The sequence below is a fragment of the Ascidiella aspersa genome, chromosome 7 (genome assembly GCF_963924565.1).
Source record: "Ascidiella aspersa chromosome 7, kaAscAspe10.2, whole genome shotgun sequence".
Classification (NCBI taxonomy): domain Eukaryota; kingdom Metazoa; phylum Chordata; class Ascidiacea; order Phlebobranchia; family Ascidiidae; genus Ascidiella; species Ascidiella aspersa.
Genome location: NC_139453.1, coordinates 1,432,479 through 1,450,492, shown reverse-complemented (window position 1 = coordinate 1,450,492; position 18,014 = coordinate 1,432,479). Strand labels below are relative to the sequence as shown.

The 18,014-nt window shown below is 34.9% G+C and overlaps 1 protein-coding gene across 1 annotated transcript in view; it reads right to left on the bottom strand.

Annotated features, from left to right (window-relative positions):
- Nucleotides 1-646: 646 nt before the first annotated feature.
- LOC146137202 (general transcription factor 3C polypeptide 1-like) overlaps nucleotides 647-18,014 on the bottom strand; it is a 34,150-nt gene continuing 16,782 nt past the window's right edge. Inside the window, exons 25-49 of the mRNA XM_083393765.1 lie at nucleotides 16,774-16,855; nucleotides 16,015-16,138; nucleotides 15,456-15,500; nucleotides 14,925-15,003; nucleotides 14,431-14,490; nucleotides 14,133-14,204; nucleotides 13,543-13,616; nucleotides 12,810-12,947; nucleotides 12,208-12,345; nucleotides 10,985-11,130; nucleotides 10,592-10,670; nucleotides 10,053-10,165; nucleotides 9,394-9,550; nucleotides 8,500-8,569; nucleotides 8,184-8,280; nucleotides 7,179-7,306; nucleotides 6,363-6,441; nucleotides 5,908-5,959; nucleotides 4,971-5,289; nucleotides 4,463-4,580; nucleotides 3,567-3,671; nucleotides 2,957-3,037; nucleotides 2,410-2,524; nucleotides 1,776-1,865; nucleotides 647-1,230 (exon numbers count right to left, since the gene is read on the bottom strand). Of these exons, the coding sequence (XP_083249891.1) occupies nucleotides 1,018-1,230; nucleotides 1,776-1,865; nucleotides 2,410-2,524; nucleotides 2,957-3,037; nucleotides 3,567-3,671; nucleotides 4,463-4,580; nucleotides 4,971-5,289; nucleotides 5,908-5,959; nucleotides 6,363-6,441; nucleotides 7,179-7,306; nucleotides 8,184-8,280; nucleotides 8,500-8,569; nucleotides 9,394-9,550; nucleotides 10,053-10,165; nucleotides 10,592-10,670; nucleotides 10,985-11,130; nucleotides 12,208-12,345; nucleotides 12,810-12,947; nucleotides 13,543-13,616; nucleotides 14,133-14,204; nucleotides 14,431-14,490; nucleotides 14,925-15,003; nucleotides 15,456-15,500; nucleotides 16,015-16,138; nucleotides 16,774-16,855 (2,774 nt within the window). The 3' untranslated portion in view covers nucleotides 647-1,017. The remainder of the gene's footprint in view (nucleotides 1,231-1,775; nucleotides 1,866-2,409; nucleotides 2,525-2,956; nucleotides 3,038-3,566; nucleotides 3,672-4,462; nucleotides 4,581-4,970; nucleotides 5,290-5,907; nucleotides 5,960-6,362; nucleotides 6,442-7,178; nucleotides 7,307-8,183; nucleotides 8,281-8,499; nucleotides 8,570-9,393; nucleotides 9,551-10,052; nucleotides 10,166-10,591; nucleotides 10,671-10,984; nucleotides 11,131-12,207; nucleotides 12,346-12,809; nucleotides 12,948-13,542; nucleotides 13,617-14,132; nucleotides 14,205-14,430; nucleotides 14,491-14,924; nucleotides 15,004-15,455; nucleotides 15,501-16,014; nucleotides 16,139-16,773; nucleotides 16,856-18,014) is intronic.

Below are 18,014 nucleotides of genomic sequence, written 5' to 3'. Positions count from 1 at the left end.
ATAATGTATCAAAAACCACTTGAATGTGTTTGTTTGCAAACCATGTTTAACCTAAACTTTAAATTCGACTTTTAAAATTCTACCAAGGGTATATTGATAGCGTAATTGCAGACTATAGTAACCTAATGCTTTATCTATTACTCTTATTCAGTGCTTAATTAAACCACGGAAGCCAAAAAAAAAAAAATCAAACAAAAATTGCCGCCAACTTTCTAATAAGGTCAATCTGGTAACTATGGAAACGAAAGACTTCAGTTCCCTTTTTACGGGTCATTGATTTTTAATTTCGCGCAATTTAAAACAAAGTGTCAACGTTATTATAAAAATTCACTCATCGAAAAGCTGAATTCAAAACAACAGAAGCCGAAACTCTAACTTGAAACGACGCCAAAGATCACTGCACTGGGTCTTTACATAACTAGAATGTATTGTGCTGTCAAGTTGTGACTTTTTGTACCACAAAATGATTTTTTAACTATACATGGGATTTGTGACAATTTAACACTTAAAAAATGGTGGGTGGGGTAACGTTTGTACTTTGGTAGCGTTTTTCTGCCAAAATACCAACTGTACAATGTTTAATTTTTACCTAGGCCATAACTAAGGTCAGCAAACATCTGCAACACACATGGGGCGCTTTCTGGGTGTAAAAGTATTTTAAAAGTTAACTATCTTGGGAAAATATCAAGGTTCGTATAAAATGCCACATTCAAGATGATAAACTTTTTTTTTGTAACTTGTTTTCGCTTTTTACATAAAACGTGGCAAATAATTTCAAAAATGCAAATTAAAGGCAGGCGTTAAAACAAATCTAGGTTGTGCATTGATGATGAGGGTTAAGGCGGACAAAAAGAAAAAAAATGACAATAACTGCAGTAGACCTGGTTAAATATACCAGCAAATACGCGTCACAGTGTATAGCTTCTTTTAATTTCACGAAAAAAACGCGAAAATATTGCGTCCGACAAACTTCTTCACCGAAAACACTGTTTTATACGTCACAGAAGATTTTAGCTGTTACGTCATCGACTCTGTTGTTACGTCACAGTTGCGCTTTGTGAGCAGCTCTCGAAGTTTGGCCATCCTAAGAATGGCGTCCACCCTGGGGGTGAAATAGACGCGGTCTCCCCCGGATTTAGGGGGGTTATTTTCGTCTGCACCCCCAAAAAGCGTCCATGTTGGCTCGACCGGTATCACATGACGTTCGATGCATTTCGATTCACTTAAAACCTGTTTTGTGGAAAATAAAACAAAAATCATAAATTTAACGCTTAAGGGTCGGTAGGCTTGATTCAAATGGAAACACACCTGTAAGCAACAAAAGTTAAAGTTAAATTATCTATAAATACTACTTGGGGGTAGGTTCTATAATCCTGGCGGTTTAGGTCTAATTCTGATTAAGGCGGGGTTTCTTAACCAGGAGTGCTCAAAACCCCAAAGGGGTATGTGTTACACATTTTTGTATTTTGTTACTGTGTAATCAGTTACTTGAATAAGTATAAAATTACAATGGTTTTGTTATATTAAGCATATCTAGAAGGATATCTCAGCATTGAGATTAACATAATGGTAAAGAAGAATAAATACTCAAGTCCATGTTAATGCAACTTTAAGCATTATAATAATGATAAAAATTTTACCAAAATGTTTGAAAAAAAAATATTCATATTAGCGGTACAAAAAAAAATGACTGCCTTACGTGATTTTATTACTGTTTATTCTTACACAGCAGCCTGCAGGACATATTCTTTTTAATTATTATTTTACACTTGTACCTCTAAAACATCCAGGATAGCGATTCCTGGGGTGCATTCGCCAAAGTACTCGAATATCGCTTCCTCGGTGATTCCTGGGTGCCACAAAACCTGACACAATCAAGAAAATACTAACAAGAAGCGGGACATTACATACTGAAAAGATACTGCGATATACTTTATCAAATGAATTTAAATTTACTTTACGTTGTGTGTTAATTCAGTCTCATTAAAATATGTACCAACTGGTAAATCTGCAAAAAATATAATTTGCACAACCAAACAAACAAACATCCTTCCGCATATGTTTTTAGTAGTTAGGAACCCATAAAACTGTTTTTTTTTTTGTTTTTTTTAGCATGAATGGCGAAGCTCGCGGTTGCACGGCCGAAAAATCAGGATGACCGAGTGGAACAAGGGTCAAAAGTTCAACAACTTGCTTAACGCATGAGAGAATCGTGGAGCATGCTTTATTTTCTAGATACAGCTTTAAACTGTTAAAAAAACTTGCGGGTGCACTTGCAATACTTTTCACAGTGGCCCATAAGAAAATGCAATTTCCTCTGAACTAAAAACGCAAATCGGCTGCGAAATGTAAAAAAAAACATATATAAAAACTGTCTATACTATAAGTGAAAAGTAAAACAACACCCACCTGCTGGAACACCCCTGTGACGAACATGACGCAAGTTGCTACGTCAACAGTGCCGGTGACGTCATGCCAGGGCCGGCACAGAAAGGTCACGGGGTCAAATCTCGAGAGGTCATATCTGGAAAAGAATAAATGTTGATGGCACACTTAAAGAATTTTGAAGTATTTTACATTATTAAAACAAATATATTTAATCAGTTATATATTTGCTAAAATCAATAAAAAGTGCCTATTTTAAGTAGGTCAAATATCTACCACTGTCCAAAAAAACTAACTGCTAATACCTATTTTTTGGAAATATCGCCTAATAAAACATTGGCGGAAAAACACATAACCACTCCAATATTTAACTTTTAATATCGTGAATAACTAGTTTAGTTTACATGTGGTTTAAAATTGAATGAAAATTCGAGCAAGTTCATTCAGGCTCTAATATCAAGTTAATAAGTTTAATTTTGATGCATAATTAAATCAACAATCCGATCAAGTTAAGTCACAAACAAAGTTAAAAGAAGCTTTCAAGTGTTTAAAAAAACAAAAATGTACTCACAGATTAACGCATTCATCTTCTGTGATGTCACAGTCCTTCGTTTGTGACGTTGTGTCGTCTTTGATGACGATAGGGCTTGACCTTGAGATTAAAGCAAGGTCAATTGTGAGATTGTATTATACTAAAAAACAGAAAGTTATTAGAAAAATATATTTAAAACTGATAAGGTAAAATAGTAAGATATCGAAGGTCTGAAACTCTAAAAAACATTGCCATGACAGAGCGTGAAATACTATGACGACGATATATAAAGGGTATAAAGGCAAATGTATATAAAGGCAAATTGTATTGAATTCTCGACAAGCTTTCGCACAAACGTGCTTCATCAGATCAAAGTAGAAATTATTTACTTGGTGAAGCACGATTATTGGAAAGCTCGTCATGATTTCGACACAATTTGTCTTTATATAGTGCCACCTGGTTATCCTATTTAGAAATAGACAAATGCGGCCATTTTTAAAAAACTCAAATAAAATTATTATTACTAGAAATAAACTTTAGATCAGCTTTCGTGCCCCAATCAAAGCAAAATACTGAAATTCACCAAAATACAAAAGTAGCGAAGGGCGAGACATGAATGAAATAATACAAGAACAGGCAACATTCTTACGCGGCTTGTTCGAACAGTTTTTCCGACAATTCAACTTCAGCTCCCTTGAACCTGAAGCCCTTCGTGAACCACTTGGAGGCGTAAGAGCGCACCACCAGACGAAAACTGAAAAAAAAATCAGGAGTAAATGATCAATAGGGTTGCCACGAACTTTTATAAGAAAAAATTAAAAAATTTATAGAAGAAATTTGTAGTTTTTTAAAAACTTAAAATTGAATAGCGCGACTTTGTTTTTTAATAATTTAAAAGTTTGTATTTCTGCGGCACACATAACGTAAGACACGGATAAAATAAATTCAAAACTTTAGGAAAAAAAACATGTTTTTTTGCAGACAAAACGTTAATCAATTTAAAGGCTTTGTGAGAACCTTGTTAACACATATTTTTAAACCCCAATGAGTTTATGATAGACTTTTTTAGAATCGTTAATTTATATTAAACTTTACCGCAAATCAATTAACATTTCCCGAAAAGGAAACGTGTGGCTTCGGTGAAGAAAACTATTTCATTCAAGATTGCAAAAATAACCATATATTTGTTAAAACTACAAAAGTAGGCTTTAATTTAAGAGGACGTTTCGGTATTTCCAAACACTGACTAAATTATTCATTTCACTGAACCTTGTATAAGTCCAAGGTAAAGAAAACACAAATAAGACAGAACGAAAAAGTTCGAATTCAAGTAATATTTTGTTATATCTTCGTTCTATTTCCGCAATTTTCTCAATATCGAAGAAATTGTACATAACAGCAATCTCAATAAACCTTAGCACACAAAACCAAACCAAATTAAAACGTCAACAAAATATTGCACCGCGACCTATGGGTTGAACAACACTGATATAAATCTATCCACGTAAAATTGTAAATAAAACCCTTAATTTTCTTTAAACCCACCAGCTGTGTCCAACTTTGTAGAAAATACATCGACGAACAAACTCAGCGATGCACGACCGCACTAGCGACACCTTGTGGATTGTGCGGAGGTGATTTTCAACGTCAGACTCGGGACAACCTAAAGTAAGCAACACGTGGTTGGAATATGTGTTAGAATAACACAGTTTTTAGAGAAAATTGCGTCAACTTTACTTTGGTAAAAGCATATAAAAGAAGTCAAAATTTAAGTGATAATAAAAAGAAAATGATAATACGTCGATATATAACAGCGTGAAAAAAAACTCGCATTTAATATTTGTCCTAATCATGTTTAAACTTTATTTGGTCAAATTTAAAGAAATTACGATAAAAATAGCATATTATATATTATGGTGGTCTTATATTGTGTAAGATTTATCACAACATAATACACATCAAATTGATTTCCATAACTATAGCCAAGTTAAGAAAAACATGAATACGGCGGGTGTTCTATAAAGATAAAAACATAATTTAGATTAAAACCCACCCAGAACTCCCATAGAGATCACGTGATCCAAGAGATCCGAAGCCACGTGACCAAACTCAGGTCGGTCACGCACCAGTGCGTCCACGTCACGCCTCACTGCACCGTTGATATCCTCAGCAACCACGTGACCGTCGTCCTTAAGAACCCGGCTTTGCAGCATTTTGACGCCATCTTCAACCCCACGTTTGACCTGGGGGGTCGTTACGGACCCCCGGGGCTCGGTGAGACGAAGGGTGATGAGGCAGGGGTTGAGTTTGAGCGCCTCGCGGTTGTAGGGGGCTGTACCCGGTTTACGGGGTTCATTGCAGTGGTTGAAAAGCTGGAAAAAGAAGATACTTTTTTAAGATAAGGAACTTATTTGGCATATCACACTTTTGCGTTATCTTTGTGGTTGAGCAGGTGGATTATGGAACAAGTTTTGTTGCACCTACATATAGTTATGTTCTTATGTTGGCTTTATCAACTATAAATGTCAATAAAATAGCGAAAATTGTTTTTAAATGTGCGAACACAACTACAACAAGCAACTAGATATAAGGTTATGGCAACAAGTGGGAATGTTCATCCTTTTGCGAATAATGTCTCAAACGCTTTTATAAATTAAAGTTTCTTTTAAATATATTTCTTTACAAGGATTCGACGTTATTTTTAAGGAGTTCGCTTTAACATTGGTTAGAATATTGTTCTGGATTCAATGGATGAAAAGCTGAAAAAATTTTTTTTTCCGGTTTTCGGGTTTCGTTAAAAAGCTAAAAAAGTTTAAATTAAAGAGATTTTAGGATGAGGAATTTGAATTTATTTTAGATGAATAAAAACCTAAGAAATTTTAGGTAAAACTGTGGTTATTTAGTATTATAAAAATAACAAAGAGATTTCTATATTATTTTGAAAGTTGTTAGTTTAACGTTGGTCGGACTCAGCCATGATTCCAACCCACCTCGTCCAACGTATCGTCGTCACTGTCCTGGGATTTGCGTTCCTTCGATGAACTGTGGTGAAAATGCATGTATATTGTATATAAACGAAAATAACACAGAAGCTTTAAATTAGAAAGCATCATACAGTTACTTTAAGCAACTTAAATGGCATTGTGGCAAAAAATCGTCAAAAATAAAAAAGTTTTTTTTTTTACCAATTTCGGTAAGAATACCAATATAAGGGAACTTCCGTATACCAATTTACAAATTTATTGTATCACGGCAGACGGCAACCCTTTACATAACTTTAGCTAAACTTAATACCTATGGAAAAACACTTTTAAAGATTTTTTAATGCGTAAATCAGTTCCAAGAATTTGTGGCAACCCTGCAATATTACGACCCCCAACTTAGTTTACTTATTTCCACCCTTGCTGTCAACCTTTAATTTACTTAATTCGATCCCTGTACTCACTCGTTGAAGCGACGAGGATGGGCAGTGATCCGCTCAGGAAGATGCTTTGTGACGTCAGTATTGCCCGATAGATACGTCACTGAACAAAAAGAACAACAATAGTTTGGTGGAGGAATGTTTACCCTTTAGGTTGTGGAAAAACAATTAGAAAAAGAGTGGCCCAAATAAATGATAAAAGATTCATTGAAAGGTGTTTTCGTAAAACACTTAATAGCGTACCAAACTACAAGGGGCTAACTGTTTGGGCCGTATTTGTAGTTTTAAATAAGACGCACCCATCAATTTAATTGTAAAACTATAGGGGTGGGCAACTTATCAGCAGACAGTAGCTGGTAATTGGTATTTCGGCTAAGAGACAAAGAAATTGAAGAAACTATCCGATTACTTTACAGAAAAAATAGGCTATATATTTTGCCGTACACTTGAATTTATTAGTTCAGAGAAGCTTTTTATCGGAAATTAGGCCTTAGGTGAGAAATTTGTTTTGGTAAGTATCACGGGACCTTTATAGTAAACGCTAAACTTTTAAATGCACAAAATCACATTTTTTTTTATTATTCTATATTTGATATTTTAACACTTTTTAGCTATATATCCTGTCAGCTTAAAAACGATTGTTTTTTTTTAATTTTGGAAATATGGATTTACTGTCCCAACCCATAAAAAACTTGTGTTCCCTTAGTCGGGAATCAAACGCCTAACCCTCGGATTTACAGTCTTTAAGTCCTTAGGAGAAAGGTCAAAGCCTATTGTATTCTTCCAATGCACGATATTAACATAAACCTTTTGCTTTACGTAAGGTGCAAGACAACTCACTGGCCATGAGTACGACGGATCCGGGACTCGAGTTGATTCCAAACTCGGTCGATCTACTCGAATCGAGTTCCGTCGCGGTTTCCAGTGTGTCGTCACAAACGGTGGGCAGCATGGCGCTGTCGAACAACCTGCAAAAGAAAGAACTTTAAATATTACGAAAAACAAAATTAGTTCGATAGGAAAAGCCGAGATGCAGAGTTGGAAAATCTCTAGATTAAACAATTGTTCGTGTTTCAGGTTGAAATTTGATAAGAAATTAAAGATAAATATATTTAAATTCAATCTCATAATCAAGTATTCAAATTGTTAATGATATCAAGTAAGATATAATACGTGCCGAAAAAATATAATATACTTTACAAAAACATCATTGACATATATTTATTCTACAGACACGGCATATTAACATGGATTTGCCCTATATTTTATCAACTGAAATTCTCACATTGCGCTATCATCTTTAAAACAAACTAACATTTTCTAGAAAAATCTTTAAGCGAAATCTTTCGCGGTAATTGAAACACAACAACCCTGCCCAGATACTTCATTGTGTGAAAACAAAAACAATAATTTAACAACAGAAATTTGTTTTCCCAACAGCAATTATCACTTACTACCATAAATAGGATTTCCTTCAAAAAAACCAATTTGTATTTATTAAATTTATTTTACTAAACTAATCTTTCTCGAAATAAGTCATGTTAACCATAATATTCGATAAAATCGACATTTCGCAATTTACAGACGTTTCAGAAATAACTCATGCCATCATCAGTGTAAATATTACTGATTTTTTTATCATCAGTGTAAAAATCAGTGAACATGAGTTATTGCCGAAACGTCGGTAAATTACGAAATGTCGATTTTATCGAATATTATGGCTTTGGTATTTTTATAGAAATTATATAAAAAAAACGTGTATTGTGTTCAAGTCATATATTTGTCGAAAATATCGAGCATCGGCTTCAAACGCGAAGTATTAAACATGTGCAAGCATAATATTACCTGAAGTGTGCTTTTGATAGTTGGTAAGCTGGAACACCGAAAGGTAAGCGAGATTTACGTGGAGCCAGGCAAGCATCAACCTTCAGCTTAACGTTTCCTACACAAGAGTAATCAAAATAATTATTGCCCACCTTTTTATATTTATTTTGTCATATTAAATATTGTCCGTAAACATTTAATACTATAAAATTTTGTAATACTAAGTCTGTAAAAAGATGACTCTATAAAATTTGAGTTCTTAATAAAAAGTTGACTCTGCCAAAATACAGAGGTGATGTCAAAGTTGTGTGGACAAAATGTTTAAAAAGCAACTTACCTGATTTTTGTATTCTTTCCCAAACCTCATGTAGAAGTTTTTGTGGGTAAGTTTCAAACAACTTGTGCGCCTGAGGAAAGAAAATCAACAGTAAGAGGAAATATCAATGTAGATAATAGCTCAGTTGGTAGAGCGACTGTCCCGGCTTGACCGGAGGTCGTGAGTTCGAACCTCACTGCAGGCAAGTTTTTTTTTTCTAGTCTGCCCTACTTGCATCATTGATCAACAGATTCGGTGTGTCTGTAATGGCTTTCAGTGTACTATTAGGTAGCAAGTGTTTACTATACTGCACAACGGTAACCTATGGTTGAAGCCTTGGGTGCGAATCCCACAGCAAGGTAGTTTTTTCTTACATTATCTAAAACCAAGTACAACTTAGAAAATGGAAATTCTTAGTTTGATCTTAATTTATTGTTGTTATAGTTTTTTTTTTTCAATTTAGTTAGATTCAATTAATAATATCCAGAAAAGACAGAATCGTGTGAATATTTACCAACGTGAAATCATTAAAGTTCAAACAGTATGGAAAAGCTATCCTGCCATTTACAGCTACAAAAACATGAAAAACTACAAAAGAACCATATACTATTAATATTAAATCCGAGACAATACCCGAATCCAAGTGGTAGTATCGGTATTCGTCCGATACTACTGATATCGGCGCAGATCTAATTCTAAACAAAAGCAGGCGTTTCAGGTCTAGCCCGCGTCATAAGGAATCTGCCTTGGTAGCGAAACAATAAGCCACCCTAACTTTTGCTCAAAATATTCGGCATAAGTACCGTAATGAAAAATAACTTTTCGGAAATCTTAATAAACAGAATAGATAAAACTATCCCTTTATATACAAGAACCTTCGGAAAAAAAAAAATCAAAATATTTAGTACATGTTACCTGTAGCCTTCTGACATGTGTTGTCATGTACAGAGTTGCGTACATCATAATCTCCAGCACACAGCTGTTAATATCCGAAGGGATTCGGATCAGCGAAAGATCGCGAACTTTTCCGAACTTGGGTTCGGAGTCGTGCACGTTTGGGAGGGCTTCGTAGCTGAGTGAATAAATCATGGAGATTATATATAAGGACATTTGTATGTCAAAGCTGTTTTAAATTTATTTAAAGTTTTAGGCAAAATTTCGTTTTTGTACTTTTTTTATCGGTGCTGGGGTTTTTAGCACTGCAAACTAAACACTATATGTTTGACAGCATTTGTTTTTCATAAAATACTCCAACGTTTCTTTATGTGCTGCAAGAATAAAACCTTAATTTTGCGAGTTGACGCAAAGGGACAGCAAATAAAGTTCGAATAATGGATTTTATGCGATATTTTATATTTTTATCAAAATTTGGCAAACATTGGTTTAATTTTTTTTTACAATATTATGTTTCATCCATATTTTACCCAAAAGGTACAAAAGGTAGGGCATTTAATTTTTCATTAAGATTTAGTAGGCAACAAAAACGCTACAGTGTTACGCATTTTTGACCAACAATATAGGGTTCATAATTCTTAAAATTAACCCTATATAGATTTAAACCAACACGTCCCTACCTTTGGTGCAATTCGGCCACAGAATCAGGAATAACTTGCTCAAATAACCCAGTTCGCCTTTTGAGTCTCTCCTGCAGTTTGCTCACGAATATAGCGAAGGTTTCTGCCAGGCTCTGTGATAAATAAACTTATGTTGGTCGATTTTCTGTTTATTAGCTTTAACAATCAAGGATTTTTTTATTATGCAGCCTTTCCAACCAAGTAAAAAGATTTAAAACAAATATATATATTAAAAAGATTCATCATGAAACCTCTCGAAGCCTTTACACAGCGAGGAACGCAGTGAAACTGCTCAAACAATCGCCTTCTTCTCACAACGCAGGTGAAAAATATATGTTTTTGAAAATTCCCTCAACGCAAAGTTGCTTGTGCTCGTCAAACTACCACACGCTTCAGAGATTCAGTCGAGATGATTACCATCAAGTTTTGTTTCAAGCCAAGCGTATTAAAGCCTAAATGTCGTACGCCTATAACCCGTAATGAATTTTGTTTCCACGATAAAAAGGTGATATGCGATTGGTAACACTTTAATATTTTACCTCCGCCTTCTTTTTGGGTTCATCGCCGAATATTGAAAGCATGAATTTCTTGTCAGCCAGAACATCAGCCACTGACAACCTAAAATAAAAGTTTCTTGATCTATACGTCACAAGGTGGTTACTACTTGCCACACCGTTGACATATTTCAATTTATTACAAACATATAATTACCAAAAGACTGCTTACAAAATATTCACTAAATACATTGCTAAATTACAACATATCCAAATCATGATTTGTTGTAATGGTTTGTGTTTTTATAGAGAAAGATATTTTTTGCGCATTTTGATTGTCTATGTCAGCGATTTCAAACCAGGATGGAATTTCTAATGCATAACGTTGCCGAGAGGTATTTTGGGCAAAATTTAAGTAATAATAATAAACAAACTTACTGATGTGAAATCCTGTTGTGGTCGTTTTTCATGATCAACCTTATCCTTCTACCACATGCGTATGACGTCTTAGTCATTGATGCCGAACAATGGGCATTCAACACGTCACGGACGCATAACAATGACACTGGCTTCTTCGGACAAACCTGGAAACAAAATTTTCAATGTTGCCTAAAAATACAGCGATTCTAAAAAAACATAAAACCAAACAAACTTATTTTAAAAGAGATATTCTCAAAATTCGCGTAATTTTATATCATGTATTTTTTAATACGTGTTTTTTCATTTTTTTTCTCTTGGCTATCTTTTTTGTAGTGACTTTTTTACTGCCAAGCAATTTATTAGTTGAGTTATGGAACCAATGCACTAAAGGTTGGTTGAAGTTTGCCTTGCAATTCTAACTAATTCTAATCTAATTTATGAATGGCTTGTATGCTGTAAACCGGACTACAACCATAAGACCGAAACAATAAAATAATGAATCGCCGGAATAAGGCAAAGATAGGACCAATCCTTGATAGACGTAATAACGCCTCTAAATTTACCCCTCAATATCCCCAAACAAGGGGGAAACGATGCCAAAACAGCGGCGCCCTAATGTCGCAAATCTAAAGAGTTTTAGGCCTTATTACGATGAATTTAGGACTGATTTCGGCAGGTCTCATTCAGACGACTAAGTTATTTTTCTGTGCTGCATATTGCTGGGCATTTGGCTTTATTATGTCGTTGATCTTAATTCTATGGTTTTATAAATTTTTCTGCTTTAGACACACATCTACCGGCCCGTGGCATATTTCCGTGATTCAAATGCTATTCGGCCCTTTATAAAAACAAATACTTTATGAAAAAAAGACCCCTGCACTAAGCTGAACCCCGCTCTCCAAATGTTCTCAGTACATAGTCATTTGCATTTCCTTAGTTAAAGGTCGCTAAGTTGATAACGTTCGACATAGTCTTAAGCGGCAATACTGGGACGACGACATACCAGCATCAAGCCTATACATTTCTACAAATAGGACATATCATTATAAACCATCAGAGCAATAGGGGTCCATTGACCTTTTGGGGGGTTTGGGTCTACAAGTAAATTTCCTTATGGCAATTTAAAAATATCGGTATCATAATCCGGCCGCGATCTTGCATCCTAACGATTATCAGGCCTATTATGTAAAAGTTTGGCGACCCCGGCACTAAGCTAAACCTTTCCTCCAAACATCTCCCACCTTCTTCATGATGATAGTTGATGCGATCCTGCAGATGAGGAGGAGTCCATCTTCCTCAGGAGTGAAGAACGATCTCTGCTTTCCCGTCATCTGCACAAGGAGCTTGAGTGCTTTGATGTCGCGGGGATCGACGTATTTCTGCAACAACAACATGCAACTATCAACTCAAGGTATGTTTGGGGGCTTGAAAAAATAAAAACTATCAAAAATCGTCTAAATACATAAAAAAAATACCTACGCAGAGTTCACAAATGTCTAAAATCGATAAAAAAGACCAAAATTTCTTGAAACTAGCAAAAAATAAACACAAATTCTAAAAAGGACCCATATTGATCAAATATGCCTTGCAATAACCGAAGACAACTTAAAACGAATAACAATGGAAAACAACAAATAAAACTGGCAATCTTAAACATTATTTGAAACTCGTTTACTAGATCACCCAGTTTAAGTCTAAATAATCAAGGTTTTATTTATGGTGTAGCGTTTTTTGCCCAATAATAAAAAACTATGAAACAACTCGAAATTATCTCTACGGAGATAATAATCAACATCTCAGGAATCACTGGAAATAAAATAACAACAATATTTCTGAGAAATACCTTTCTTTGTCTGACTTCTTCATTTCCAAGTCTCTTCTTTCTTTTACCAGGGGGAGGGTTGGGGGTGTCGGGGTCATTTTCTGGGGACTTTTGTGGGGATTTTTCGGGGGTTGCTTTGCGCTTGGAACCACGGCCACCCTGGAACGTAAGAAAGGTTATAAAAGCGTCCGAGTGATGTATCGTATAACATATTGTAAATGTGGGAATTGGTTTAAGTTACTTGTTTTTGGTTTGAATGATATCAAAAATGACAATATTTTATAACAACTGGTAGAGTGACATTGGCGCCTAACTATTGCCAAACTAATTTAAGCAATTTAGTTTGAAAAACGACCTTTCGGCAAGATATTTTGTCGAAGAATAAAGGTCAAATTTTGCAATCGGAGATTCGGAGGTAAGCCTTATTTTAGCCAAAGTATATTACTGTTTATACCATTGTAAAAGCGCGTTTCTAATTTGTATAAGTTTGTAGAGATTTGTATAAAGTTTAATCCTGATTATAGTTGTAGAGAATTAATCAACATAAAAACTACAAATTATTGCGTAATAGTTGGCATTATGGGTCTCCGACGCTTTGTATTTATTCCAATACCGATATCAAATGACGTCACAACTACAGTCAACGATGCGCTGTCATTTTTTTCGAACTGTTGATCAAAAAGCAAATTTGCTTAGCGGAATTCATTGTTAACATGCTATTTTGTAAACAAATACATTTAAAAGTTCAACTTACTTTTACCCTTTCGCTCCTTCCAACGTTATCCACGATAACTTTCTCAAACTCTGGCTCGGCTAATGACGGTTTTCCTGCAAAAACAACAAGTTAAAAAATAAACGAGGACAGCTTTCATGTTTTACCTTCGAACGTGCACCGATACTACCACTTGGCACCCGGTATCGGCCCCTATATTATCGGACTTTACTAGTTTTACTTAACGAGTAATCTGTCGTTATAGTTTCAGCAAAGTGCCACAAGGGTTGAGACTTAAAAAGCTTTTAAAAAACTCTTTTTGTAATTTTTAAAGCACGACTTTCGGAATTTAAAGGTATATTGTTTCTTTCAGATGCTTAACTCAAAATCACCGCGCGTCGCCTAAGCAGGGAATCGAACCCAGTCCTAAAGTTTGCAAGCCTCGTGATTTGATATCAACACAATCAAATAAGAATAAACATTGCACTCAACACAAATACATAATAATCACTGAAGCTTCACTAGACAACACATGTACGTTGAGGTATTTCCTTAAATAGCGTAAACTAGTTGTTCTAAAGTAAATGGACTTTTTATAAATTGGTAATTGTATTAAAAATAAAAGAACAAACTTTTTTTGTTGACGTTTGGTGTTGAAGTCTTGGGAAGTGAGACAACAGGAGTTTTGCTTTTCTTTGCAGCGCCTAAGAATTAAATTAATTGTAAAATAGGATAAATTTAGGGAGGACTTATCCTTCGATTATAATGTCAGAGTACATTAGCATGAATTAATATTAACCAGTTCATAAAATAATCTTGAGTTTGCAAATCTTGATAAAGTTGTGTAAAATAACATTAAACATAAATTTTACTGAAAACTAAAAGAAAAACTTGTAAATAAATATTTACAACCCTAATTAAGCTACCAACCTCTCTTCCTTTTATTCGCTGGGGAATCGACGCCATTTTGTGAATTGTTTTTGTTCGCAACTGTAGAGAATAAATATTAAAAGTTAGTTATTTTATGTGCATTTAAAATATGTATCTCGGTGTATTGGGGTAAGTAAGAGGTAATTTTGTACATTGTACGCAAGTAAGTCAAATGTTTCGCGCGATTTAGAATATTAACTGTTAAGTGATTCATTGGCTTACTTTAAGCAAACGTTATGCTAAGAGTAGTAGTAGCCCAAATGACACCATAAAAAACGTTGGGGAGTTCGTTAATTGCTAGACTTGACCCAGTAATAAACACATATAGTTAAATTTAAGCTGCGATTTAATTTAAAAAAAAATCACATTGTAACCAACTACAAAATATAATAGAAGCAACTGGCAACCCTAACACTGAATAAGTGCGGATTAAATTCCTACACGACTCCTAAAGCTTCGGATCAAATTCTCAGAAGGTTCGGATTTTAACTTACCGCTTCGTCGTTTGCGTTTCGGGGCTTCCCCCAAACTGCCGATCTCGGATTGAACCAACTTGGGGAGTCTTCTGATTCTCTGGAAAAAATATAAGTTAATGAAATAAGGTTTAGAAAGCATCTTTAACATGATGACAAATTTAAAATGTCGAATTAATTTTACTATGTTTACGTGTGTAAAAAGCTGATAATAGGCCAAATGTCGTACGAGTAAGGATACTCTCAGGGTATCAAGCTAGAAACGATATTATCAGACATCAAAGGGTATATTTTAGAACAATGTGATCCGGCTGCTTTCGTATATTTTGTGCAAACTACGCGTTGCCCAGTAGTGAAAGTGAAAATCACAAAGCGTTTCGCGAGCACTTCCAGATTTGCATGATTTCAGTGAGTAAAAAATAATACGACGAACATATGGCGTAAGAAACGATACTACAACCAAATACAGAACAACCGATGCTACAGCCTGGTGTCAGACCATGAACGATATTATCGGACACATATAACTTTATACTTTTGTAATAAACTCACCGAAGGCGGAGCTGCGTAAGCCTCGTTGCCGAAGTTTGGATGGTGCTAAAAAAAAATAAAAATAAAACTCAAATTAAAGCAAAACTGTTGCGAAATGTTGTACTGAGGTGAAATTTGAACATGCATCCACTGGAACTTGCAATTATTATTCCGAATACGCCAATAGATAAGATTAAACAAAATGTTAAGAGTGTTTTGCATCCCACAATGATAAAAAGAATGACGTATTAGTTCTTAGTTAAGACTTGAACTAAAGCCTCTGTAAATACTCCACCTATGATGTTATAGCTTCAACAGTGGCCAAATGAAAAACTGACTCTTGTGTGAGGCTTAAACTCCCAACCGATGGAATTTAAAACCAATTACCTATACTTCCAAGAAGAAATATTTTTTATTGCTCCATCATTATGTCAACGAATAATTTAACTCATGCTTTAAAACTATTAACCATGGTAAAGGGTGAAATTATAAACTTCGAAAGCAGGATGCAAACATACTGCTATTTTAAGGAACAATTTATTAGTTTTTCATTCATTTTTCCCCCTTCTTAAAACCTTACCTTTTTTGAGCGAATGCTTCGAAACCAATTCCTGTAAAGATGCGAGAAAAGTGAAGAATCGAAACCTCCAGCACCTCTGCCGTCGCCGGGAATCGAACCGTCATCCTTCGGGGTTGAAACTTCCCTAAACAAGTTGATGAAATAATAACATTATTATTATTTTTATGTTAATATTGGGATCTAAGCGTGTTCCCACATTTCTAGTTGTTGATCTTTTTTCTAATCATATGATCCGAACAAAACCACAAAGGTTGTAAAAAAGATCCAAAACAACCTATCTTTTGTTGAATAAAGTTGTTTTGGATTTTTTTTTACAACGTTTGTGGTTTTGCTTGGATCTCCCTAAACAAGCAACCGACTTAATAAAGTGGAATTGTTAACGGGCGCAAAATTAGGGGAACCAGCTAAAAGGTCAATTTAAACCAGCTCAAAGGAAAATAATTTAAGAATACATTTAAGTCACTGAACAGTCTTGACAATTATATTTGTAAAAATGTTATTAGGTTTTAAAGTTTTAGTTTATCGATTAACAGTCTTTAAAGAAACAGTATTCCACACTATTTGCTCTTAGTTCGATTTTAAATGAGTTACGGTTTCCACTAGTAATGTTAGCGTGCACAAAATTAAATGATATAAGCCAGCTTTAACAAAAAAAGGATTCAGGAAAATCCCTTAAATCACATGTAATTGGATCACTTTGTGTTCAACCGGTGCCATCTAAAATAAAGCAACAATGAAAAATAGTTAAAAGCGTCGAACCTGTTAACTTGTGCTTGAATGAACTTCTTGGTGAGAGTGCAATGTTTGTGGGCCTCGTCGAATGTGTGGTTGTTGTTCACACCTGGGTAATAAGTAGGGTGAAAAAATCATAAAATATTGTGCTTTTTAATCCTGTAGCGAGGTACGATGACGAATTAGTGTTCAATTAGTGTCGTGCTTTCTATCGTAAAGTACGTTAGGGGCCAAATTTAAAGTTCATGCAACATGCCGCTTAATGAACTACAGGAGGACAAATAATTTGGAAGAATGATTTGAAGGATTAGTGTGACATAGGAGTTGCCTGATGGACAAATTGTTTTTTCAACAGTTATTTGCAATGCTATTTCTAAATGTTCACTCAGCGCATTACTGTCCGTAATGAAATATTTTTTCTCGCCTCTTGTGAGTTAATATTGTCTGTTTCGTAACAAATAAGCTTTTACATTGCTAAGGCGTTATCTGCAACACCATAGTTTTCATCAGTGTAGACAGCCGTAATAAGAATATCAAAGCTCATACAGAAGTAGGTAGCATTTGTAGACGTTTTAAATAAATATCTTACTAAAACCTCTAACCATTACGCCCTAAAACAGGGTTTCCCAAACTTTTTTGGACCACCGACCACCATTTGTGAATCTGTTTTTTCGCGGACCGCAATACAAAGCAAAAAATAAATAAAACCAAATCTTATATATTTACAAAACTGACAACATCAATAGGACGGATGGGATTGCTTCCCTCTGCTTAAATCATCTATTCATCATAAATTCAAAGCGCAACACGTAAGATTTACGATACTGGATAGCAAGAGCTTTCGAAATCAATAAGTTGTGAATAACTGTGGCAATTTAATTATCTTTGAAATAGTACACATGCTGTACAACAGTTTTCGGCAACCTTTTTCTAGTCGTGGGCTAAAACCAAACTCAGAAAGGTCTCTGTGGGCCGCACAAAATGTTAACTAAGAATTATGTTATTAAAATATTAGAACAACTGTTGATCAGGCGGGCTTCGGATATGTTTTTGCACTTAAAATCGTGTTTAGTTACTTTTAAGAAGGCAGTGAAGTGTTGGCGCAAAGCGCAAAAAAAGCGTTTGTTTGGTTCAAAATTCGAGTCCACACGTCGTTATTGATATTAAAAAGTGTAATAAAACCACTTTGAGAAAACGCGCTAACCTTAATGGTTAATCTAGTTCAGTGTTTATTAAGCTATTTAAGTTGGAGTGCACCTTGCGAGCGA